Here is a 27,882-nt window from a genome sequence, read left to right as displayed (position 1 = left end):
TGACAAAGAAAAAAAAGGGGGGTGGGGGTGAATGTCCCAAGTGATTTTGAAGAACTCCCTGTAAAGAGAAAGGGTATCTCATTGCTTCTCTCTTTTGCTGATTTTTGGGAAGGGAGATCCTGCATTGTGAGTCACAAGGTTGGGTGTGATACAAGTGTGATATTTTAGTTGTAGTATGCTAAAGAAAACTTGTAAACAACTGCCAGTGTGCTGTAGGAAAATCTGAATTTTCTTTTTACACATTAAGGCTTATAGGGAAAGAGACAGTCCTTAAAACCAGGTGAGGAAGATGCTAACAGGATTAGACAGGGCTGTGAAACCCCTGTGGCTGGCTTTCAGTATTGTTGCTAAGACTGCTATTCTGTGTTTAGGGACTTTTTGTGAATGGAAAAGGAGCTTGGTTTATGTATGAAATTCCACACATTAAAAAATATATATATTCTACTAGATTTGCTTTGTTTGAACACTTTGGCAGTCAGACTTTAAAGTTTAGTGTCTTGATACTTTCATTTGTGGGTACAAATGGGAGCTTATGTTGTTTGAGGGAATTTCCTAGAAGGGGAAAAACTGCCGTGTACTATGTCTGAACACTGTGCCAAACAGGAATACTGCTTGGGAACAATGTAGTAGTTCATTAGTACTATTACTGAAAATTTATAAAATAATGAATAACAAAATTGTGCTTTTTTTGTCATAAGGAATTCCATGGGTGTGAAGAAAAAAAATCTGACAGCACTGCATTGTCTGAGATCATTATGCAGCACAGACAAGATAGCTGCTCCTGTGACTAAATGAGAATTAAATTGAGATAGGTAGTTTCACAGAGGAGGAAGGGTGGCCACGGTGGTGCAGCGGTTAGGGTTGTTGCCTCGCAGCAAGAGGTTCTCTGGTTCGATCCTCGGCTGGGGTGCCTTCTGTGCGGAGTCTGCATGTCTTCCCTGTGGTCGCGTGGGTTTCTTCCAGGTGCTCCTGTTTCCTCCCACATCCCAAAGACATGCTATAGGTTGATTGGACACTCTAAAATGGCCCTAGGCGTGTGTGCGTGTGTGTGCCTTCTGTGGAAGGTTGGGTGCCGGGCTGGCAGCTCAACACCATAAAACTCTACTGCCAATGATGAGCAGACAGGTGATCCGCTGTGGCGACCCCTAACCGGGAAAAGCCGAAAGAAGAAGAAGAATTACACAGAGGAGGAATACACCAGCAGCACTACATTTTTGTTGAACACAGTATAAATATAGAGCCTTACATTTGTTCATAAAAAAAGAGGTGGTCTGATATGAGAAATTCCACAGAAAGGAAAAAAAATACTGTGTGAAATACAGAATTTGCAGTTTGTTCCATTAGGGGATTACTGATAATTGTTTATTTTGTAACACATTCGGAATAATATTTTTTAAGTATCATGTGCTGCATATTATGGAATTTGTTTGAAAAAAAAATGTGAGAATGCAGCAGAAAGTAAATTGTCAGTGAAATGATAAATACTTTACATGTCCTTTTGAGTTGTTATAATCATGTATGTAAAACTCTAAGCTAGCACAAGAGAAGCTAGGGAGTAGAAAATGTCATAGGAAGAAAATTACTGCAACTGCAGCTCTGGAGGGGAAATATTTGTAGTTAACAGGGTTTTCTGAAAATGTATCTGCCTGTAAGGGAAGTGCCAGGTAGCTGTACACAGTAGAGGCAACATATGTACAAGACCTCATGTTCCAGCATGCAGAGAAGAGCCAATTGTTCTTCAAATTCTAGGGATGTAGAAGGCATATATGGCAATGGAGTAGTGAGATATCAAACTGGAGACAGCTCATGTACACTGCCACTTTCCATAAATGGATACCCGGCACAGATGCCAAGCCCTGAAAATATATCGCAGATCTTAACAACTTCCGTGTCCTTCAGAATTATATAGTTCTAAGCATATTCCTTTTAGCTGGGGTTAAGAAACGCATCTTCTGGAAAACTGAGCGGATCATGTGGCACCCAGTTCTACTCCCTGATTTGATGCCCAATCAACATATGAGAAAAAAAAAAGTTCCTTCTCTGACTGTCAGTCCTTGGACGAGCATCAAGTCATCCTTGTAATGGTCTCGTGTCTTCCTGATGTGAGGAGCAGAACAAATAAAAGTTCTCTGTGCTCAGAATTGTGCCTCCTTCTCTCCCATCTAGCTGCGCTTCTGCAAGAGTTGCAATTGCAGATTGCACTGGATTTTCTAAAAATTTTCTTGAGTGCTGCATTAGTGAAGTGTTTCCCATTGCTTTAATGGCTAAGACATAGACAAACATACATTTATATAAAAGAAAACAAGCCATTTTAACATGTTTACAGTTATACATTACATGATATGTTTTGGTACAGTTATTAGTTCAACATTACGTACATACATTGCTCATTTCCTGCCTTTCCTTAAACCTCACTCCTTTGCTCATTTCCTGCCTTTCCTTAAACCTCACTCCTTCATAACATTGTTCTGCAAGTATTGTTCTGACAATTTCCATTTTTTCCAATGTAATTTGCTTCTACTCTTTTCTAAAGATCCCACTTCCAGTTCTTTTATATGTTACAATATTTACTACTTCGAATATAGTTGGTTTAGACTTTGATTTCCATTTTCTAGGAATTGCTTTTTTGAAAGCCACTAGAATGAAACTTAACAAGGGCTTACTATGTCTAGGCAATTCAGATCCTGTATCCCAGCTCTGTAGAAAAATTTTCAAGTCTACCAACCCATTACATTCCCAAAACATGTTCCCAGATACCTCTTTTTTCCCCATCACGCCTCCAACATTTGACATCTATGTGAGGAAAAGTTCTTTGGTGTCTGCTTGGGGTATAAAAATACCCATGTAAACACTTCCAAGCAAATATCCTAAATCTTGTAGACCTTATTGCATATTTGGGAGCCATACTTAAATCCTGCCATCATTTCCTTTTGAATTGCTTGTCCAGTCTCTCTTTCCATTCTTTTCTAACCTCCTCTGATTGATTCCTGTAGTTATCTTGCAATGTGGTGTATACCCTACTTTTTATTCCTTTTTAACAGTAGGTGCTGTTCTAGATTAAAGTAAAATCTGTACCAGAGCAGGTTTTTCACTTTATTCCCCGATCCCTTTCTCTTTGCTTACACTGTATCAACTCCTGATAGGGAAGGCAGTCTCTAGCCTGCAGTCCAATATCATTTTGGTATTGTGGTAGCTATGAACAGTTCAAATCTCTTCTCCATTCTCACCTTTCCCAAAATTGGAAATGTAATTGTATACTTCCTACCTGATCTTATTTCATCCTAGTTCCTTTCTCCCCCCCCTGATTCCCCTTCTTCAGACTCGGTCCTTAGCTCCCCTCCCTCTTCCTCTTATCTCCTCCCCCCTCCCTGACTAAACTCTTTTCTTCCTTTAAGTGCTCTCATCCCTCTGCCCACTTGTATGCTTAGTCTCACATTTGAATCTTTTTTGCCTTTTTTCTTAAGGTGTTCTTCTGGACTCTATCTTAAAATGAACACTACTCTATCTGTTCTTCTGCTATCTTCCTCCTGGCCTCTCTTCTCCTTTAAACTTTTCGCTTCTCCTTCGCTTCTCCTATGCTTTCCTGCTCTTGCATTCAAACTCGTTCTATATTTTCCTTTTTCTTTCCTACTTCACTTAACATTACAGTTGCATAAAAACAAGATTTTCTTATGTATGCTGCCTAATGTACTTCATTGTTAAAATATTGTGCTATTAGAACTCAGAGTGTTTTGGTGTATAATGTATTAGTTTACAGTCTTTCTGCTGTGTTTTTGTGTACAATGTATTATCATCAATGTATGCTTGTGTTTTTGTGTGCAATGTATTATTTCATTGTATTATCATGGAGCTTTTCTCCCCGGGCCTCCACTGAAAATGGGCTTTCGAGCCCAGTGGACTTCCCCGGTTATCAAACTGGAAATAAATAAATAAATAAATTTTGACCTGTTCCCATTCTTTTACCTCTCTCTAGTTATTTGCTCCCAATGCCTTGGTTCCTTTGCCAATTTTCTCCTGTAAATTCCAGCCTCCTCTTACCTTTTCGATACCCATAATTGAATTTATTCCTATCGGCTAAATCTTTCACCATACATGCGATGGCTTAGTTCTTCTCTTCTGTATGGCTGCTGCTGTTTTCCTTAAGGATCTGCTTCCAAAATTCACATTCTCTTCTTATTTTTTGAATTTCTCCTGTTTCATCATCTCTTTTCTCTTTGAGTAGGTTCATAGGAAGTACTAGGCTAACTGCCCTTGTGGGCCATTTTAAGTCTAGCCAGTTTTCCCTTTCTTATGCTCGAAATAAACTATCCCATTTGGTTATAGATTGGCCTTACCCATCCCATGGTCGATATTTATATATTATCCTAGTGAGAATAACTGGGATCATATCATTGATAATTTGAGGGGGCCATGCATGGGATAAAGCATGTAGGAGCTGTCTGTGTCCATTAGTAGCATGGTATGGATAGACTTGTGGTAAATTTTCTGTTTCCTATGCATAGAACTAAGTTGTGCTTGAAAATGGACAAGGATGAACTTTTTCTGTGGATGAGGAGTGTGTTCCACAGCAGCAGCAGTAGTATCCTGTGTGAGATGCATCTCTCCTAATCATTCTGTTAATGTTGCAAAAGAGGATAAGATCCCTAGGCGGAGTATTTCTGATACCATTTGATTTGCTGTCTGTAGTAAATCCATCAGTAAAGTGTCTGAGGATGCCTTGTATTCCAGACGCAGGTCACCTGTTAGTCTGTAAGATAGAAAATACAGTGACATGGGCTTTGAGTTGGTTCATGTAAGACATGTTGTTTAGGCCTTGTATCCTTTTAGTAAGGTGTATCTGTGGTTGTTGCAGTTGCTGCGTGTGCCTGGACAGATGCATGCCAAAAGGGGCATTATATTCAATGATTGTCCCCCTTTACTCAGCCCTCATTAGGCCACTGACATCCTTAGATCTGGACACAATCCCTTTGTTTATACACTGTGCAATTTATAAGTTATTTGTCCTGACTTTCGAACAAAATGTATCTGTTGTTGGTCAAAAGCTAGGACAGTGTCCATATAAGTTCCCCAATCCCAAACAGTTGGATCAAATTTTAGGAGCATATTGTCAGTGTAGTAGATGTTCTTTGTGTTTCACTGTTGCAGTCATCACATTTGGGTTATCTGCCTGCAGTTAACCCTCAGCCGGCCTGAATACCAGAGTCTTGAATTCCTGCATCGGATGCTGTCTCTTCTTCCATGACATTGGTCATCAGGAGTATAAAACATGCATATGACGCCATTACATCAGTCTTTCTTGCTGCGAGGTGCCCGAAGCAGAAGCAGTTCATGTGCTGGTTGGCAGACTCCTGAAATTTTCATTTTCAAGTTTCATAACCGAAGTCTTCAAAAAAGGTAAGTACCCCGTTGGGGATCCTTTTTCTTGCTGTTAACCGATGTCATTAAAGGTTAACAATTGTATTACATGTGGAAAGCAAATACCTCATAAAGATTTTAATTCCTACTGCATTCCTTGCTTAGGCCCAGACTCCGCCGTCCCTTGCTGTCGGTTGTGTGCCTTGTTCAACCCCCGAACTATTCATCGTCTGTCTATATTTGCAACAAATTATTTTGGTACTTGGTATAACTATCCAGAAGTGGCTTCGGTAAGCCATCCGACTACCGATATTCCAAAAAAACGTAAAGATAAAGACAGAGACAGACCACATAGGTCCAAAACTGCTGACGATGCTTCTGTTAAGCTAGTCGCCAGTCCGCCGGTACTCAGTGAGGTGCTTTCGCAGCCCCTGATACCCACTACTTTAATTTCGCAGGCCTCTACTGAGACTCATTCGGAGTCTGGTATGCCGTGAGGTGCTTCTTTGACTATGGAACCTGCGGATGTCTCTACGTTGGATGGGTCCAGGGCCGCTGTGCAGGCACCGGCTTCTGAGTGTGTATTCAGGCCTACAGACTTAAACCTATGCCATCTTCTTCATCCAGGCCTAAAACTCGACTCACGCCTAGAAAACAGATGTCCAAACCGCATGCTCAGGCCCATATGCCTAAAAAACAAATGCTTAGAATGGCTGAAGACCTTATTACCTTAATTAGGGGAAGCCAGCCTTCCCCCTCTATTTTCCTTCTGATCAGGAATCTGATATTTCTGTTTCTTCTAATTACCAGAATTTGCCCCTATGTACCTATGAGGATTCTGATGCAGAGGATTCCATTCCCTCTGCTTCCCCTCCAAAGGATTTCTCTTTTGGTGAAACCTTACACACTCTTAGGGAGCATTTCCGCTGTGAAAACCAGGATTACTCTGACTCCAATTCTTACTCCTCCCTCAACATAGGCCTTTAGCTATCCCTCCTGTTCTGGACATTGTAGATTATGCTTTCTTGGAATCTAGCATTTCCCTAGACACTTAACCTCCAGCTCCCAGAAAACCTGACAGGTATTAGAGTACCTGACTCACAAGTTCCTCTTCAAGAATCCTACTGCAGATCCAGAGACCATTTCCTAAGGACCAAAGGGCATTAAGGCTACTGCTGCCAAACACCCTACCCCTTCTGATAGAGATTCTAGAGCCTTGGACAGATGGGGTAAGAAGGTATGTACTTCTGCTGCTTTGGCCATTAGGGCTTTAAATTGCCAGTTTAATATGTTAAAGTACCAGCAGCATATTATGGGACTGCTTAAACAGAAAATTATGTTGATTCCTGACTGTGCTGAACGCAAAGAATTACAGGATTTCATGCATTCTGCAGAACAAGTTGGTAAACATACTTTGCAATGTGGTTTTGACTCTTTAGAAGCATCTTGCAGGGCTGCTGTCACTGGGTCTGTACTTAGAAGGCATGCTTGGCTTAAGGAGCAAAACTTGCCAGATCTTGTTAAAGCTAAATTACTGGTTGCTCTGTTAAACCAAGACCACCTGTTTAGCAACAAAGCAGAAGTTGTCCTCAAAAAGATGGAGGAAAAAGCTAAATCCATGCAAACTGTTAAAGATTTCCTGCAATTACAGCCTCCCAGATATAGTAGGCATTGGCCTTCAAAGAATTGGTCCTTTCCAGCCTCTTATAGGCCTTCAGTCCAAACCCAGGAACAGCAGACCACCTAGGTTACAGTCGCAGGCTACACACAGGCCTAAGCAGTGGGGAGCTCCCATATTTGACTTCCAAAGCAGGGGGGAGTAGTAAGACACCCCCCTACGGAAAAAATGGCACATTGACTTAACCTTAACCCTTCCAAGCCCTGCTCAACTACCTGCTCCCTTAGGAGGAAAGCTCGCCCTGCATGCAAAAAACTTGGAACTCATTACCCAGGACAAATGGGTTTTGAATATAGTTTCCCAAGGATACAAATTCCACTTCCACACCCTACCAACGCCAAACGGTTGGCCAGACCTACCCCCAAATCAGTGGGCAGAGGCTCAACAGCAGGTTCTCTCTCTTCTAAATATCAGGGCTATCCAACCTGTCCCAGCAGAAGAAAGGGTACAAGTTTTTATTCAAGACTTTTCCTGGTACCCAGAAAAGACAGCTCCTGGCATTCTATCCTGGTAATCTCTATTCTAATCACGTTTGTGGTAATCCCAAAATTCAAGATGCTAACAATTCAACAGCTACTTCCTATGCTAGGCAAAGATGCCTGGTTGGCAACCTTAGACTTAAAGGAAGCTTACCTGCACATTCCAATAAGGGAATCTTGCAGGAAATACCTTTGCTTCAGGGCAGGCTCCATGCATTTTCAGTTCTCTGCACTTCCCTTTGGCTTGTCTACTGCGCCCAGGGTATTCACAAAGTGCCTAGCTCCAACCATTGCATTTTGCAGGCAGAGAAATATTCAGATATACCCATACTTGGACGATTGTCTGATTCAGGCAGAAAGCCAGGAATTTCTAGTAAAACATCTGGCATTCGTAAAGGAACTTCTAAACTCACTGGGGTACACCATAAACCAAAATAAATCACACCTAGTACCCTGCCAACAAATTGTATTCCTGGGAGCAAACTGGAGCACAACTTCCCAGATGGCTTTCCTCACTCCAGAGAAACAAGTTTATTTAACAACCTACTGCAAACTACTGGTCACAAAGACCTAGCTATCTGCAAGGAAAATTCTGCAAGCCCTGGGGTTCATGACCTCTTGCATTCTACTAATTCCATATGCAAGACTGCGTATGAGGAAACTGCAGTGGAATCTAAAAAGCCTATGGTGTCAACATTCTCAGGACCTGGAATCAATGATTCCTATCATTCCTTGTATAAAGATAAAGTTCCTTTGGTGGGCAGAGGCCTGCTACCACAACAAGGGGCTCCCTTTCACTCTACCCCCTGCTGCCCAAACCCTAACAACAGATGCATTAGACTATGCATGGGGGGCTTACTTAGCAGGGCAGTGCATTCAGGGCAAATGGAACTCGAGACAGATGCACCTGCATATCAACCAAAAAGAAATGTTAGCTGTACAGAATTCCCTGACAGCCTTCAAGGACCACATTCTTCCAGGACAATTATTGGTAAAGACAGGACCAATACCACAGTTATGTGGTACATAAACAAGCAGGGAAGAACCCACTCATACCCTCTCTGCAGATTAGCCATGGCTCTGTGGGACACAGCCTTGAGCTTCCAAGTACACCTACTAGCGCAATTCCTGCCAGGCAAGATAAATTCACTTGCAGGCGACCTAAGCAGAAATCTCATGGACCGACACGAATGGAAACTGGAACCAAAAATATTCAACATCTTAAGGAACAAATGGGGGGGACCCCAGAGATAAACCTGTTTGCCACCCCCCAAAACTACCAATTGGACAAATTCTGCACAAGGACTTCCCACAGTCAAGCTTGGAAAGTGGATACCCTGTCCTTTACCTGGGAAAGCCTCTCAGTTTATGCCTTTTCCCCCTCTGCCTCTCCTCTTGAAGATTCTGCTAAAGATCAAACGGGACAAACCACGGGCAGTACTGATTGCACCAGACTGGCCATGCTAGCACTGCTACCCCCTCTTGCACAGTATGACACTGCTGGAACCATGGCACCTGCCTCAGACCCCTTCCCTGCTGTCCCAGCAGGCGGTCCAGATTCTGCACCCACAGCTTCAAACCCTGAACCTTGCAGCCTGGCTAATTCCTTGAGCTCTCCAATAGCATCCCTCAGTAAGCAGGTGCTAGATGTCATTCTGGATTCAAGGAGGCCTAGTACTAGAAAATCCTATGCTGAAAAGTGGAAAATATACTGTCCCTAGAGACAGACTCCGGGGATGGGCACAACGGTGCCCAGCTTACCTCATATTCTTCAGTACTTAACAGAAATGCTTCACAAGGGCCTATCCTTCTCGTCTATTAAAATTCATGCCTCTGCCATTTCAGCACGTTATCATACTGAACCACCCCTCTTCTCTCACCCCCTGCTAAAGCAATTCCTCAGAGGGGCCAAAAATTTAAGACCCCCCAGGAGAAGCCCCTACTCCAGCCTGGGACCTTAACTTTGTATTGGAAAAAGTCACTCTCCCTCCTTTTGAACCAGCCGCAACTGCAGAGCTGAAATTCCTTACTTGGAAAGCAGCCTTACTTCTAGCCATCACTTCTCCAAGAAGAGTGTCTGAATTACAGGCCCTCATGGCAGTGGAGCCCTTCATTATCTTCCATTCAGACAGGGTTTCCCTCAGGACCAATCCTTCCTTTATGCCCAAGGTGGTGTCTAATGTGGCCCTTAATCAGTCCATTCATTTGCCTACCTTTTTCCCGAATCCACAAAACAAAGGAGAGCGAATACTGCACTCTTTGGACATGCACAGACAACTTAGATTTTATTTGGACAGGACTAAGCCTCTCAGAAAATCTGAACAGCTGCTAGTTGGCTTTGCTGTAAGGGCAGAAGGGCAGGCCATTTCAAAGCAAACCATTTCTAAATGGATAGCCCATTGCATTCATTTCTGCAGTAAGCACCATGAAAAACCTACCCCACAGGGGATAAGATTACATTTCACAACCACAGGCTACATACCCACAGAGTGGCGCACAGCAACGGTTATTCCACTCCACAAAGGTGGAGCCACAACGGACCCTGGGAACTATCGCCCTATAAGCCTGACTAGCTTGGTCTGCAAAGCTATGGAGCACATCATCATGGATCTCATTAACAGAGACATTGGAAACCTCCAAACATGGGACCCTACCCAGTTTGGCTTTAAGGGCAGATCATGCCTTCTAAACCTAGTGGGCTTCTTTAAGACAGTTACCAAGGCTATAGATGAGGGAAAGGTGGTCCACTCAGCCTACCTAGACCTTGCAAAGGCCTTTGACACCATTCCCCACTCAGGTATTATGGACAAGCTCATCAGCCTAAACATAAACCCCTACGTCATGAGATGGGTTGCCAACTGGCTCAAGGATATAACCCATATGGTAGAATTGCGGGAGCTAGGTCTGACTCTAAACCGGTTACAAGTGGAGTCCCCCAGGGCTCAGTCCTAGGACCCCTCCTGTTCGGCATATACTTCTCAGAGGTACAGGCAAGCACAGGAGGACTATGGCTGACCAAGTTTGCAGACAATTGCAAGCTAGGGGCTATAACTGACTCTTCGGCTGACACAGACATCCTCCAAAAGGGTCTCACTGAGACAGATACCTGATGTCAAAACCATGGCCTCAAGCTAAATTTCAAAAAGTGCATAGTCATCCCCTTTGGAAAAAACAAAGTACCCACAAACTACCACATAGGTGGTAGCCCCCTAAATATGGAAGACATAATAAGGGATCTGGGGACCCAAGTAGATAGTAACCTCTCCTTTGATAATCACATTGCCAAAGTGGTTAGAAAATCCTTCTATGTGGCCCACCTAATCACATAAGGGTTTGCATCCAGATCGAAAGAGGTCATTGGACCCCTCTATGCATCACTTATCAGACCCATCATAGAGTACAATGCCTCATTTGGGATGTACCTAACAAGACACCTGTAACGACTGGAAAGACCACAGAAGTACCTCACCAAGAGGATCACTGGCCTCAAGCAGATGCCCCATGCAGCTCGACTGAAGAAACTCCAGCTGTACTCTGTTGCATACCACCTACTCAGAGGTGATCTCTGCTTGACATACAAGGCCATGTCCAACCCAGAATTGATGCGCTGGAGGGATAGATTCCTGTCCCAGAGACTTCCCATGCTCAAGCAAGATTCTAATCTACATTAGGCAGAGCTCCTTGCTAACCCTCTTCAAGAGAAACCTTGACGAGTGGATGGGAAAAAGAAAGTTTACCCCAGGGATCACTTCAATGGCTCTGCTGGACAGAGGCACAGGGAACTATTCTAAGGGGGCAGCGAAAGCCAACACATTCCGGCTAGGCTTATAAATGCCTTCGGGCAGATAGCCTAGTACCTACCTATGAACCTATTCCACCAGGGCTGCATCTACCTCTACAGCCTTTCTCAGAGGTGTCCCTACCAAGGACATTCTAGAAGCTGCTACCTTGGAGCTGTGTACATACCTTCACCAAGCATTACCACATGCCTATTTTTTCTAAATCCAGAGCTGGTTTTGCCACTGCAGTCTTGGAGTGCTTAATAGCTGGCCCTAATGCTCTCTGACTTCCACCTCCCTTCCTTAGCTTTGTGAATCAATCCAAATGTGGTAACTGCAACAGTGAAACACGAACATAGTACAGTCGTGTACACTTACAATAAATGTAGATTTCGAGTGTATTCACTGTTGCAGTCCTGGTTACCCTCCCTCCAGCCCCCTGACTTCTCTTGGCTCTACCCTTCCTTCTTGTTTGGTGTATTTAAGCTTTCTAGTGTATTTGCTTTTTGTTGGAGGGGTACCATAACATATAATTGCTTCCTATTCTGGGGGCACCTGACATCTAGGGCAAGAAAAACGGATGTAATGGCATCAGCTGCATGTTTTATACCCCTGATGACCCTGACGTCATGGAAGAAGAGACAGCATCCGACGCAGGAATCCAAGACTCTGGTATTCAGGCCAGCAGAGGGCTACCTGCAGGCAGATAACCCAAATGTGATGACTGCAGCAGTGAATACACTCGAACATGTACATTTATGGTAAGTGTACACAAGTGTACTTTCCATGTGGTAGATGACTTCCCAGAGGATACAGTAATGCATTTTTTGGCGTTTAGTTTCAGTCCATGACTTTGCCACTAGTTATTTATTTGAGACAACCTTTCCTGTAGGATAACTAAGCCATTTGGAGATTCAGTGACTGCTGTTAGCTTGCAGTTATCTGCAAACGTAGTCAGAGTCATTTAGTATTGGCTTTTACGTCAGAAAAGTAGATGCCAAACAGGAGAGGTCCCAGCACAGAACCCTGGGAAGATTTCACTGGTCTCTTTCTGGAAGTAACTTCCCCTTGAATTTTTCTGCATCCAATCTGTAAGCCACTTGGCAATCCAGCAGGTGGCATAGGAGTTTATGCAGCTTTTCTTCTATGCCTGAATGGGGAATTGCATCAAAAGCTTTGGTCATGTCAAGGTGTGTACGTTTTTGCCTTCACCCATTGCTTTGGTGACCTTTTCAAAAAAACCACCAGGTATAAGCATGACCTGCCCTTGATGAATCCAAACTGAGACTGAATTATAGCTTAAAGCTTGTAATGCATATGAGCCTTAACTGTGTAGCTCTAAAATATTTTCAAATATAGTAATTCCACCTTGTTTTATTGTAAGGATCAGCTTACCCCACTTGGCTGTTGCCCTTTTCCCCTCCCAAATAAAATCCTTCAGCTGTTTATTAATTACTGTCCACAATTTCTCTCCCCTTGTTGATAAAAAATATGCCTGATTTGTGAATAAAACTAAAGGGACTAAAAGCATTTTAATAGCTTGTATCTTGCTATCCATATCAATAAACAAGCGCTTCCAGTTTCTCAGTTTTTGTATTATCTTCTGTTTAGTCTGTCCCCATATATCCTTAGCTGCCATAGCAGAATCTTTCTTAACCCAAACTCCCAAGTACTTCATTTTATTGTGTCCCTGTAAATGAGTATTGCTGAACCAATTCATGTGTGGGCACTTAATTCACTGCTATAACCTTTGTTTTTTCTGCACTCATTTTCTATCCTGAAAAAAACTGAAATTGTCTCAATGTTCCATAACACTGAGATGTCATTTTCTGGTATTCTCAAGTGCAAAATAATATACTCTGCAAATAAAGCCAACTTTTCTTGATTGCCATTTCAACTATATCCTTCATTTTCTGAGTCCCTTATTTTCTTTGTCAGTAGTTCTAAATATAATGCAAATAAAGGGGAAAGAGGACATCCCTGCCAGGTTCCCCTTATTCAGAGGGAACCATCCCAATTTTATTTTTTGCCTCCAGTCCTCCTTATATCCATCTAATTTAACTGTATTATTGTATCAGGGAGTGCAAATGCTTCTATTCACCTACTCGTAAAATCCCAGCTTACTCTGTTAAATTCTTTCTCTGCATCAAGACCAACCAACAACAGTAGTATTTTTTATATTCTCCCTCACTCTGGATCATTATTTTGTTAATGTTGTCAAATGTTTGCCTCCCCTTCATAAAACCACATTGATCCATGTCTATCAACTTTGGCAACACCTTTGTCGTTCTTTTAGCTATTATATTCATAAACACTTTAGACATTTTTTAAAATTGAAATGTCCCTATATGAAGTGGAGTCTGATGGATCTTTAGATTTTGCAGCCACCACAGCTTTCTTCCAGGATGTTGGTGCTTCCTTCCCCTCCTTTTAAAATACTATTAAAACCTTTATATATATATATATATATATATATATATATATATATATATATATATATATATATATATATATATATATATATATATATATATATATATGAATACACACACACACACACACACACATCACTTTCTTCCCTCTTATCTTCCAAACTTCCACAGAAATACCATCTGTTCCTGGAGACCTTCCTGCAGATTGATTAGACATTGCCATTTTCAATTTCATCTCCTCCTGTCTTAACTTTTAATTGTTGAGTCTTATCTACCTCTAACCTTGGCATACTTAAGTCTTCCATAAAGATTTCCATGTGTACTTTTTCTTGATTTCCACATTCCTCTGCTTTGTACAACTCTTCATAAAATTTCGGAATCATCTCTAATACCTGTACAGGATCTCTGGTTATTTTTCCTGTTATAGACTCTCTAAGTTTGGCAACAACCATTTTTGCATTCTTTTGCCTATGCCATTGTACTAAGAATTTTTGTACTCTGGAGTTATCAAAACACAGCTGCTTAAGACTTTCCAGGATGGCTGCACACACTGATTAACAGCTTAACTTCAGCTCTCCTAGTGTGAAAAAAGAAACTGAAAGGCAAGGGCCAGGACTCTCTCACTTTTAGTAAATTTAGTTACTGGCTAGTAAGTAAAAGAAACTAAGAAAATCAACTAGAAAATGTGAAGAGAAAACACTGACTGGGAAGAATCTTGCAGCTGTCCAGCAAAAAAGCAGTTCAAGCTCCAGCTTTGGTGCAAGACATGGCTTCCAGTAATCTAAAGGAAAAATAAGTCAAAAGTGCTCAGAGGAGAGCTGATTAAAATAAAACACTAAGGAGTATATAAACTCAAGTAAAAGGCTGGAAAAAATGGAAGAAGCTTTAAAGTGATATTCAGATGAGCTGATAGAACTGCAAAATCAGAGGTGAAATGAAGAAAAGGCTGCATGAGTATGAGATTGTAAAGATGATGTTTCAAAAAAAATGGTAGAATTATTGGACAGGGCATGCCAAGAAAATCTGAGATTTTCTGCCATATCAGAGAAACAAGAAGAAACAGACTGTATTCATTTTTATGAAGGCACAAATAAGCAGCTGTACTGGTATTCCACAGCAGGAACTGTTAATGGACAGGGTACACAGTGTGTATGCACCAAATCTGGCCATGAGAAAGCAGCAAGACCAGTATTAGTAAACATGCAAACCTACCTTCAGAAACTTAATCCTGACTTAATGGTGGGAAAAGGGCAAAGTATTAAAAGTTAGTAACAGTTTTTTTCGAAAATAATCATTCACTGTAACCAGGCAGAAGAAAAACAAATGTATTCCAACAGTCGGAATGTCAAGTGGCAGGTGTGGAATTCAAACTGCTGTATCCAGCTATCTCCAGAAATTTTTTTCCTGGAGGATCAAGGTCATTTTTTGATGCAGAACAGGCTAGAGAGGAAATAGAGGAATTGCAAAAACTTCTCCAACAAAAAGTAGGACATTGAGCAGAAGGGGACCCATCTCCTCATTCTTCTGATGATAAAGCAATCAGAGAGACTTTTCCAGTGAAACTTTTTCCACTATTCCAGAGGGAAATGCTTGTGAGAGAGAGAAACAAAGGACTTAAGTAGAATTTGGGAGTATCTTGTAACTGAACTGGAATCTGGAGTTGGGAGATGAAAATGAGCAGAAAGAAGACCAGGAGCACAGAAATAATGAATAACTGTGAAACTGCAAAGCACCAATTGCATTTGTTAAATATGGCTATATAAGAAAAAGTTGAAAGAGTGGGCTTTTGTTGACTTTGTTAAACTTGTGGGGGACTAAAAGGGACTTGTATGACTTCATGTCAATAATCTTTGGAAGGGCACTAAGGGAAAGGGAAGAAGGAAAAAGGTAACTAAGTGAAACAATTTCTTAACAGTATTTCTATGAATCTTTTCACAGTGTAAATTGCATGTTTTATAAAACATTTTTAGTTGTACGTAATAAATTAAAGTAAATAGATGCCTTTATTCTCCTTTCTTAGTATTAAGAAAGGCAGGCATTACAATGCAAAATGAGAAAAAAAGGCTAGACAAAAATACATTTAAGTTAATAGACTATAATCTTGGGCTGTTTAAGTTGGTGAATAGGGTGCAGAAGTACATAGATTGTAATATATGTAGAACTGATTCTTTTTCTCTTTAGAGATAAATGTCTGGCTTAATCTAATAACATTTTTAAGTGGAAATAAGTAAAAAGAGAACACTGAATATAATAAGTTTTCCTGCAGCAAAATTGTTTATCTGTAGAAGCCTGCAGCTGAGGGCTGCATTTTTTCTCTTACGTTTTCATGGAGACAAACTGATAAAAGGGCAATCAAAAGCCAGAATACTAGTTCCTTCAAGGCTAAAAGTTAATGTTTTCTGAAAGCATGCATCTAGTTTTCACATATAGGAAGGGAGTAAAGATTAAAAAAAATGAACAGACACCAATTAGTGTAAGTTAGAAGTACAGGCAATAGCATATGTCTTAAGATGAATAACCTCAATTTTAAGTTAATAAAAGGCCTGTGCTTGTAGCTATTTGGGCCAGTTTTTCCTATTAAGGTTAAACTTCATTATTTGAAGATGTACATAGGTTTGTGCATTTGTATTAGATTAACAAGTTATGAGGATATTCTGGGAAGTGTTTTTGAGGGTTTTTATTAAAACAAAACATCTTATAAAATGTGACGTAGGTTCAAATGTTGTTGATAGAAAAAAATTGTATGAAGGGTTTACCTGCCAAACAGTAGTGGATGCATATATCACAAAAACTGGAAGTAGAAAATTGCCACGTACAATGGGTAGAAATTATGATGCCTTATAGTAATGATGACACTTTTCCATATTATCTTGGAATAGGAATGGTCTTGCAGGTATAAAGAAAAAATATTTATTGATATTAAGAAATACAGAGCACAATTACAATGTACAGGAGACAAATTCTGAAAAAAACTGAGCATGTGAATTAGATAAAGAAAGGATTTCTGGATGAATATTTGGCAGAATATCAGGGACAAAGGAAAAGAGGTGTAATTGTATTAATTGCTAGAGGATCTCCCAGTAGTGATAGAAGAGGGAAAAAAAGATAGTAATAGTAGATGTGGGGTAATAAGGGAATACTGGCATGTATTTATATTCCACCTAAAACTACTATTATAGAGCTTAAAAAATTGGGACAGATCAGTTTACAGCAAGAAATATTACTTATAGGTGGGGACTGGAATTTGATTAGCAACAGTGGAGATTTATCTTGAGTGGTTAGAAGGGAAATATAACAAAAGAGGGTAGTTTCTGAAGAATTTAATGATGCTGTTTGGTATGGAAGATGTGAAATAAGGAATAGAAGCTCTTGAGAGAATGTACATATAATCCCAGGGCACATTAACTGGGCTAGACTAGACAGAAATTATATTTCCACATGAACATTTGTATTTAAATACACATCCAATAACTTTTCCAGATCATGCACCAATAATTAAGATAAAAATGCAGAGTAATGAAGTAAACATGAGACCCCCGGTGCTTCCGCACCTACCTGTTAAAAAGAAAGGAATTTAAGGAATGGGTAATGGAAATTGTTTGGGAGCTATTGGTAAGATAGAAAGTACTCCAAATGTTATAGTTGGATAAAATGAAAGTAGAGTGTTTAAATAAGTGTAGAAATAAAGAAATAGATATGGGCTGACAGAGGTTGATGTATTGGAGAATAAGGTGAATGTCACAGAACAAGAAGTGGCACAATTGCTGAGTGCTAAAGAGAAGAAAACAAGGGAGTACCTGGATAATATGGATGAGTTTAGAAAGGCAACTATTTTTTGATAACTTTGGAGCACTAAAAAATTTAGTAGAAAGGGTTGTTGCCCAACTTGGGTAGCCTTTAACAAGAACAAATAACTAGAGATCCCATTGATATTACATAGATTTATGAAATTTTGTATAACTCAGAAATGCAGAAATAAAGAAAAAACACAAGTGGGAATATTTATGGAATACTTAATTATTGCAAGGACAGAGGTAATTGAGGCTCCACAATTAACAGTTAAGATATGAGAAGATGAGATAAAATGGTAATGTGTAACAAGTCTGCATGAAAGTCTCCAGGAATAGCTAGGAAGGAAGAAAGTTAAAAATATTGGGAAGATTTTAATGTCATTTTAAAAAGAATGGAAGCACCAACATCCTGGAAAAAAAAACTGTGGTAGATTTAGACTGCAAAGACCCATCAGATCCAGTTATCATATTGACCAATTTCAATTTTAAACCATGATTATGAAATGTTTGTCTGGAATGGCAAAGATGTTGCCAAAATTGACATATATGGATCAGTGTGGTTTTGTGGAGGGAAGGCAAACATTTGACCGCATTAAAAGAACAATGATGATCCAAAGGGAAGCAGAAAGCAAGAAAATACCACTGTTGGTGGAACTGATGCAGAGAAAACATTTAACAGAGGAAGCTGTTTTTTATGAGTAGGGCAATAAAAAACATTTGCATTTCATGTAAGTCTAATAAGGTTAATTAGCAAGATATGTGTGGGATTGGAGACAAAAATCAAAGTGGGAGGCTTCCTGTCTGATGAGTTCTGTCTGATCAGAGGAACTGGGCAGAGGTGTTCTCTTTCTCTTTTTATTTGTGATATGTTTAGAACCATTGGCAAAAAAAAAAAAAAAGGATTTAGAAAGTCAAGGATGTAATTGACACAGTTTTCAAGAAAATTTGGCTTTATTTGCAGATAATATTTTGTATCTGAAATAACCAAAAAAGAACATCCCATTGTTGAACATTCTGAGATAGTTTCAGTTTTTTTTCAGGATATAAGTTAATGAAGATAAAACAGACTATAGGTGTAAACTGTGTACCCACACATTAATTGATTCAGCAGTACCCATATTTATGGGGACTTGATAAAATGAAGTATTTAGGAGTATGGGTTAAAAGGATTCTGTTATGGCATTTAATGGCATATGGGAACAGATTAAACAAAAGTTAATACAAAAACTGAGAAACTGGAAGCTCTTGTCTGTGGCTAGATACAAGCTGTAAAAATGTTTAGTCCCTTTAGTTTTATACACAGGTCAGGCATATTTTTATCTACCAGAGGAGTAATCAATGAAAATCTGAAGGATGTTATCTGGGAGGGGTAGAAGGCAAGAGTCAAGTGGGATAAAGTTGATCCTTTCAGTAGAGCAAAGGCGGTTTAGGATTCCCTGATTTGTAGTGATATTTTAGAGCTACACAGTTAAGGCTGCTGTATATAACTCAAACGGGTAATTTAAGAAATAAGAAAAAAAAATGGCATTTTCGATGCAGATCCTTAAAGAAAATAAGTCCTATGGAATATTATGTTCATAAAGTAGCAGAAAGTGTACTAAGATCTAAGCCAACACGGGACTGGAGAAAGAAGATTCTGCTGGTGGGAATGACTGCATTTATGGGTACAAAGAGTATGCAAGAGGGGGCTGTAATTTAGTGGATGAGCTGACAAAGGAACCAAGGTATTAATAACAAATAATTGGAAAGGGAAAGGTAATATAATGGGAAGCGACAAAGAAGACATTTGCAAGCAGGCTAGAGAGTGCCTTCCTTCTCAGGGATTTATATCGGATAATAGGCAAAGATAAAAGAGTAGGGGAATCCTAAATGAAAGACCTGCACTGGTTGAATTTTTAGATGAATCTAGAACAGAAGCTTCTGTTAATGGGTAATTAGTAGGACATGTTAAGTATTGCACAGTTGTTCTTCTTTCGGCTGTTCCCGATTAGGGGTCACCACAGCGGAACTCCGGTCCGCTAATGATTGGAAGTAGATTTTTATGGTGCCGAGGTGCCAGCTCGACACCCAACCTTCAATGAAGGCACACCCATTCACGCATGTCTTTCGAACACCACTTGACTGCGGGGAGAACATGCAGACTCCACACAGAAGGCGCTCCAGCCGAGAATCGAACGGGAGAACCTCTTGCTGTGAGGCGACAACGCTACCACTGCACCACCGCAGCTTATTGCACAGCAACTATAGGAATCAGCCAGAGGTGGTCAGAAAAGATTGGGAAGAGAGAGATTAGATAAGCAATTCACAAAGAAACAATGGGCGGACAATAATGTATGGCTCCCAAATATGAAACAAAATCTTGAAGATTTAGATTTTTGCCTGAAAGTGATTGCATAGGTACTTTTGTAAACACTGAAGCCAAGAACCAAAAATAGTGTAGCAAAATTTCCAAGTTACAATCCTTATGAACCAGCCACAGGCAATGGAGTATCACTCAGCCAAAAAGATTTTTTAATATGTTAAAATACAAATGCACTTAATACCTTGTCAAAACATAAAAGTAGTGTTTTGTTAGTACCATCTAAAGAAAAAAAAACACAGTGTAAAAGCTGGTTACATTATGAAAGTAATCATCCTAATCACCAAAAACAGGATATAGTAAAGGGGCAATATATTCGTTTAGCTAGGATGGTATCAGAGGATAACCATTTTGTGTTTGAAAGCCAGTTATTGGCCAGCATGTTTTTTGGCACTTGGTTATCGTGTTGGTTTCTGCAATAAGATCTGAGACAAGGGGGGATTCTGCCTTTATTAAAATCTTCTTACAGTTTAGTAGCAGAAACGTTTGAATCTACCCCCAGTTCAAAAAGTAACTATCATTTGGCTTTTGTCATGGAACACTATTTAGAAGATTATTATATCAGGGTAGTGGTGAATAAATAGGTTTACCTTCATATCGTCGATCACATATGATCGACCAGCCACATCGTCAAACCGTTTCTGCGAAACCAGAACCGCAAAACTTTTAAAAAGTCGAATAAATGTCGAATTTTCCGACCGCGCCACACCTCCAAACCAGTGCTACCATGGGTCAAAAAGGGGGTAAGATTTTGTCGTTCAGATATGTGGAATTCGACGTTCGGGACGTTCACACTTCAGTATTCGCGGAAGCGGGGTCAACCATAATGAGATTGGCATTATGAAGGTAAACTGAATAAATGTAACATAAATGAAACAGGATGACTCACCTTTATGGTTTAAGTAAAAGGTATAGTTCAGAGTTTTAGCCCTGACTGGAACTTATCAGCATCTGTCTTATTATTGTTCATTAATGTTTAAGACATCAGTCTCAGTGTGTCTTCTGTGTGGCGACATGTGTGAATGGGCGTTCCTTCGTTGAAGGTTGTGCGTTAGGACCGGCAAGCCAGCACGTCAAAATCTACTGCCAAATCATTAGCGGACCGGAGTTCTGCTGTGGCGACCCCTAACCGGGAAAAGCCGAAAGAAACAAACAAAATGTTTAAGACATCATAGTTCATAAGCTTCTACTTCTGTCAAACCACTAAGGAAGGAAGGTTTATGTTTACGGCACATTCAGTAACATGTACAGTTTAGCAAACTTTTTTTGCCCTCAGTTTGCACATTACGAATATAGTGTTAAAACATCATGATTTCCCAAAAAGGCTCCTAGTTCAGTTTAAGCTTTTTAGTCTGTCTTAAACCATCTTTTTCCAGATCTCAGTGTTGTGAATAGAGTGATCTTCTCTCTCAAATAAGAGGTTTCTTCTCACTCATCTTCTACATCCCTTGATATTACTGCATCTCAGTTCAGTCATAATCTTTCTCACTTTCTCTGTCTTTAACTGTGTCAGTCTGAATAGTAACTCATGCAGTATTCACACACCAACTTTTTTCTTTTGAAAATATCTTAGCATTGCAGAGAATGTCGGTTAAATTTGTCTTTACATTTACACTCCTTTTTCACATGACCAAATTGAGAATTAATGTAATCCTCTGAATAATCTTGCTCCTCGACCACCTTTCTTCCTGTCACTGCTTATATTCTGGCTGGTAGTCAATTTCTGAAACACTTGCTTTCTCTCATTACAAGCAGAAAACTGTCAGTATTGGGTTGAACTTTCCATACTTGACCTCCAGTGCACAATGTGCATTTAGTAAAAAAAAAAAAAAAAAAAAAAAAAAAAACCTCCGTCATTTTTGTTTTTCTTCTCCCTCAAAGCACCATATAACCCTGAGTTCCATTTCATGAGATAAGACTTAATTTGATCAGGTCTCTCTAATTATCCTTGCAGTCTTCTCTGAAATTCTTCAATCGCCATTTGCCAGTTACCTGGCTATATTGCCTTTTGTTTCTTTCATATTTGCCATTATCAGTAATTCGAGTTTGAGCCTTTCATATAGACAGCAAACACTTCCCTCAAGTTCATAGCTCTTAAATTATTAGCCCAAGGAATCTGGACAAAGCCTAAAAGAATGGTGGGAAAAATGTCTAAAAATAGGGAGAGATTTTTAATATTGCTCTTGGTCTTATAAATTTAGTTGCTAGAACAACATGATTTGTGTTAGCATTCATTTTCTTAAGGATATGAAGTCTGAACCCAAATGTAGGTCATTAGTGACTGCAGTTCTCAATGATTTGCCAGAAAACCACAAATTTTATGAAGAATAAAATGACTAAAAAAATCTGGACATTTTGCGAAAATGTGAACAGTTGAGAAATATGATCAGGTTTCCTAGCTTGATTTGCATTGCCGTTAGACTGTTGATCACCTCACCTCACCTCACTCATATTTAGACGTGACAACTTTGACTTGACAACAGTTCACAAACTCATTCCCTTTAAAAATACTCCTCCATTTTACACAAATCCATATCCTTCTTAGCTAATCACTGAAAACAGTTTTCCTCTTTTGGCCAAACATTTCATCAAAGCAACTTCAAATCTTTTTATTAAACAGTTTTTACACAACAGCAAACAGTATATCCAGGGAAAGTACACCACCTCAAGTAGCACAATTCATGTGAATGATTAAAAGTAGTGTTTTGCCAGAAGTGATATTTTCTGGCATTTTAAATATTTTTGCCAAATGTGTATATTTAGTTGCTCTGACATAGTTGCACATATATGAGCTTGTTTTTGGTACTTTTAGCAAATTAGGTCTTGTAGTATGTTGATTAAGGTTGACCATTCAGATATCTTGTCCTGGTACTGAAAATTGAGTAAGAATATTTTGAAGCTTTACAGAGAGACTAACATTTGTAACTATGATAAAATTAAGGACAAGAGTGATGGTCCGAAATTCAAACTGGCTTGCAAATGCTGAAATTTGTTATACAGAGGTGCTATTGTCATTTGGCTTCATAGTAATGAATGGGAAAAAATGTACTGTGTTGTGATTTCAGGCCTAAAACAAATATATTTTCTATGTATTCTATAGATAAGTGGATTTTTTTTATTCCTTATGAGGCTTAAAATGGCACATGTATTATATTTTCCATTGAAGTACAGGATGCAAACCTTAACTGTCTGTGAGGCCAAGAACAACTTCTGATTGTTTGAGTGTTGTAGTTATTTATGGCAGTAATGGTCCATGAAAATTTTTTGAGAGAATGCCATATGCTTTGATGATGCAGGGAACAAATATAGCTAGAAATGTTTGGTAACTGCTGACTTGTGTGTACTGTTATACTAGTATCCACAGCAGATTATGATATTCACTTTTTCAGATTCAGTCCATACTTTCGAACCAAGGAGAAGCTTTGTCTCAGTTCTGTTTCGTACAGTAATATGATAGAGCCAAAAAGGTGCTTCTGTCGATTTGACCTAACAGGCACATGCAACGATGATGATTGCCAGTGGTAAGTCATTTCTTTGATGATCTGAATGATTTTCAAAATCATTAAATACTTGGTAAAGCCTGTTGGATTTCATAGGTTGATCTTGAAAGGTCAATCAGCAAGTTGACATTAGTAGCTTCTAAATGTAGGAGTAAACATACTGAAATATGTTTTATCAGTTTGTGGTAATACTTATCAGTCAAGTAGTTTAGTTGGTGTAACTTGAGCCTTTTTATTTATTGTTACACATTGTTCAGTTAGCCAGTATCGCTAAGGAAGAGCCTTTTTACATAAGGAACCCAGGGAGAAGAGCTTCAGAAATGTATGCACATTAATAGTGTGACATGTCTAAAAAAAAAAAAATAAAAATGAAATCTGTCAAGAATATAGTTGTGTGATAATATGAGTAGACATGTTTAAAACTGGATCATATGTCAAGGAGTGTTGTAGATAATTGAACTGGAGAGTAATAGTCAACATTGACCAGCTGATATGTCACTAGGGATAATTTATTTTTTTAGCCATTATGCTAGAGGCAACTCAATGATGGGGTTAAAATAGACAAGTAAAGGAAGAGGTGTAGTCTGTTATTTATTGGTTGGGTATTTTGAGGTTGGGAGTAAGGCAGTAATTTTATGTATGTATGCAAATGATGGAGCTATGATTTCCCTGTGTTCCTTTAACTCATACTAGAGCAAGTCATACTTAATACATTTTTATAGATTAGAAAGTGTAACTCAAGCATGTAAAAATACAGAAATCCCTCCTGACCCGTACAGCTTGTGTATACTAACTACACAGCCCCATTGCAGAGGGAAGAAGTGGAAAAAAAATACATTGCACATCTCGTTCTCTGTGTACAATTCAGGGCATTTTTGAAAAACAGCTATCAAATCAAACTGCAGAAAAATTTGCTTGATGAATGTCCTCTCTGAGTGTATACATGTCTAGAGCTGTAGCATGGATTGAGGTTGTGGGGCTAAAAACTAGGATGTTGCTTAATGCTGGGGTGGTGTACTTGCAAGGTTGCCAAATACTTTTACTTGGTGGCAGTTAATTTATTTGTATTTGTTAACTGGGGTAGAGCACTGATCCATGTGGAACCTTCTGGCAAAGTGTGGGAACAATGTCTGGTAGGTGACGTCTTTAGAGTTGTACTGTAGACAGATGGATGCTGAGAGACTTAAGACTTGGAAAGCAAGACACAGATTCTTAATATTTTGTTACCTCAATCCTCTTTGCTAACTGTGCCAGATGATAAATGTGTTGTTTATTGGCTTTGTTGTTAAAGATAATTGCATATTCTGGGTAGTTTTACAGTTGCATTTCATATTATTAACAGTTATTTAAAATAATATCCCAGACCCTGCTGTTCCTTGGCAACCCCAGCTTAGTGTTCTCGCCACTCACACTCCATAATCCAGCTAGTTACTACTCTCACTCCATAATCCAGCTAGTTACTACTCTCCTTATAATTCTCTACTACTTTACTACAAGTGGTCCTCCTCACCTGGAGTTGGACGACTGCTTTAACTCACTTCCAGCCTGCTGCAATGTGCCCTCGCCTAGAAAAGTTCTCAAGTTTATTAATGTATATTCCTCAGCCAATGTATTGAATTTGCTAAGCTAGTTTTCGGTTCTAAAAGTTTGTTGAAACATAAGTGGCATGCACACGAGCTGGTTCCTTACAATAGGTCACCCCACTACCTGTATAAAATACTCTTCTTAATTTAGTTTTTTTTCCCTAAGGAAACCATATCATTTGCGAGTCTTATAACGCACACACTAATTGGTGCTGTAAATAATTTCTTTTTCTAAAATATCTCCATGGCTGTTATGGACTGCATTGTAGTTGCAACATTAGTTTTATTGTGCAGACTTGCTGTAGTCTGTGCTTTACTGCCTTGCTACTTGTTTTTAGTGCATTTGTGGCCATGCTCAACCCACTGTGCTCACGTTCACTCTGCCGTCCTACCTACCCCCAATTACCATCCACCCCCAGTGCATCTAAACTTCTCCGATTAGCCACACCCCCACTTACTTTCAGCCAGTCACAATCACATCTCTTTCCTCACCTCACATACCATTATGTATACATCTTAAAACAATTGCCTATCCTTTCCTTCAGACTCTTTTTCCAAGTAATTTAATACTGCCATTTTTAAAGCACCTCCTCCTACGCAGTCACCTTTTCTCTCTCCCAGCCATCTACAGATATTATCCTCCCACACTACATCTCCACTCTCTTAATAGCCACCTATCACCTAACTTCCTTCAAAACTCACCGTAATAACACTTTCTTCTCTCCTACTGATACATATCTTCAGCCCAACCACCTTTTACCTTTCAGCTTTGAAATTGCCTCCAATCTAATCAGCACAACTTGCATATGTTATTTTCCAAACAAATCTGTTCAACTTATTCCACAAATCTCAAACATCTGTCAAATATGCCAGACTCTTAACTAAGCTCACTAAACTTCTTTTACACTTTTGTACACAATTAAAGCTCTTTGATGATATACATGCACATTCTGGTCCTAAATGTGAACTGAACAGCAATCCATCATCTCCCCCCACTCTACCACCCAGCACAAGAAAACTAATCTTCCCTAAAATGGCTCTTAACCTTCTCCTGTTTAACATAAACATCAGAAGAATAGTCAGTAAAATGCACAAACTCCACACCAGCCTATCATAGTACTCCGCTGATATCACAGTTTTAACTAAAACCTGGTTGAAACATGAAATTAACAGCAATGAAATCCTTCCTCCAGGTTATAATATACATAGATATGACAGAAAAAAACAAGTGCAGAGGTGGTATAGCCATATTGTTTAAACAAAACTTAAAAGTAGAACTTGTAGAACCAATCTTGCCTGAATTCAATAACATTGAGGTATTATTTACCAAACTTGTAATAAACCACAACAAATATCTAACCATAATAGGTACTTGTATTCCTTCTGGCAATAATCCCAATATGATCGAGAATTTTCTACACTGGATAACTTTAACGTTCTCACAAGAAACTATCATAATGGGCCACTTTAATACTGACTAGTACTCCTGTAACTCTGATAACCTCACTAACTTCATTAACCTACATGGCTTCACCCAGGTTATACAGTCTGCAGCCAGAATAGACAAGGCAACCAAAAGACAGTCTGTTCTAGATTGGATCCTAACCAACAAACCTCAAGCCTACCAATCAGGCTGTCTCCGTGATAATCTCCCAACATAATTACACACCATCTTCATCCCCACAGAAATACTACCTACCATCACATTCACAGCAAAAAAATAACTTTAATGCTCAAACTTTTATCTCCATCTTACAAATCTGTGACACTACCCGTTGATACTGCTGTAGATTATTTCCATACTGCCTTCCTTGACATACTAAACAGTCTAGCCCTCTGTAGAGCTACTAGAGTAAAATCTAACTTTGCTCCTTGGCTAACAAAAGACACTAAAAATTTACTCAAACTAAGAGACAAATCCTAGACCCTGTGACACATAAGTCAAGTTAACCTAGAACACTATAGACAACTTTGAAAGAAAGCCAAAACCCAGGTCATACTATAGACCGAAACAGACTATACTATACTGTAATAGTGCAAAAGCACCACAACAGTCTTAAAAAATTTTGGTCTGCCATAAACTCCTTCAGCCTGGCCAGTCCTATAATCATACCCCATCAACCACTAATAATGACCACATAGCTGCACAATTTAACTCTTTCTTTACAAATTTTATGCATTCACTCAGACCCTCTGCAGTACACCTCAACTATCCCAGCTACACCCAGTGATAACTCCTCTTTTAAACCTGTGCAAACCTATACCATAAAAAAGTACTCTCTAAACCTTTTATTTATTTAATATTTATTAACCAGGAAGTCTGACTTGGAACAAAGCCAATTTTCAGAGGAGGCCTTGAGGAAACCCACACGAATGCAGGGAGGACATGCAGTCTCCAGACAGAAGGCACTCTAGCCAAGAATCGAACCAGAGAACCTCTTGCTGTGAGGCGACAACGCTACCGCTGCACCACTGCGTCATCTTAAATGTAAACCTACAACTCTTGCAGACGATAATCTGCCCTTGGAATTCCTAAAACTCAGAGCAGATGCCATCTCCTGTTTTGTCTGTATAATGATTAACTGCTCTCTATCTGAACAATACATTCCTATAATCTGGAAAATATTTTACATAATCCCTATGCACAAAGGTGGGAAGTCTGTTGATTTCTCCAAATACAGACTCAGAGCAATCCTATCTCCCCTTGCCAAAGTCTTAGAAAAATGCATTCATATGCAGCTTTTAAACTGCCTGTTATCTAGTAAGCTCCTGTCTTAACACACAACACGGTTTCCATCCAAATCATAGTACCACAACTGCCCTCGTAAGTTTTACCAGTACTATCAACCAACATAGATGTGATGGGAATCTTGTGACCTCTATCTTAGACCTATCCAAAGCTTTTGATACTATTTCTCATTTGAAA

The 27,882-nt window shown here is 39.5% G+C and overlaps 1 protein-coding gene across 1 annotated transcript in view; it reads left to right on the top strand.

Moving 5' to 3' along the window:
- The window catches only part of ZFC3H1 (zinc finger C3H1-type containing), a 3,672,721-nt gene that overhangs the window by 2,326,815 nt on the left and 1,318,024 nt on the right, over positions 1–27,882 (top strand). The window contains exon 17 of the mRNA XM_044087220.1: positions 23,263–23,394. Coding sequence (XP_043943155.1) covers positions 23,263–23,394 — 132 coding nt within the window. The remainder of the gene's footprint in view (positions 1–23,262; positions 23,395–27,882) is intronic.

The sequence above is a fragment of the Protopterus annectens genome, chromosome 11.part0, assembly GCF_019279795.1.
Source record: "Protopterus annectens isolate FY-2018-M chromosome 11.part0, PAN1.0, whole genome shotgun sequence".
NCBI classification, from domain to species: Eukaryota; Metazoa; Chordata; order Ceratodontiformes; family Protopteridae; genus Protopterus; species Protopterus annectens.
This window is presented reverse-complemented; position numbering and strand designations above follow the sequence as displayed.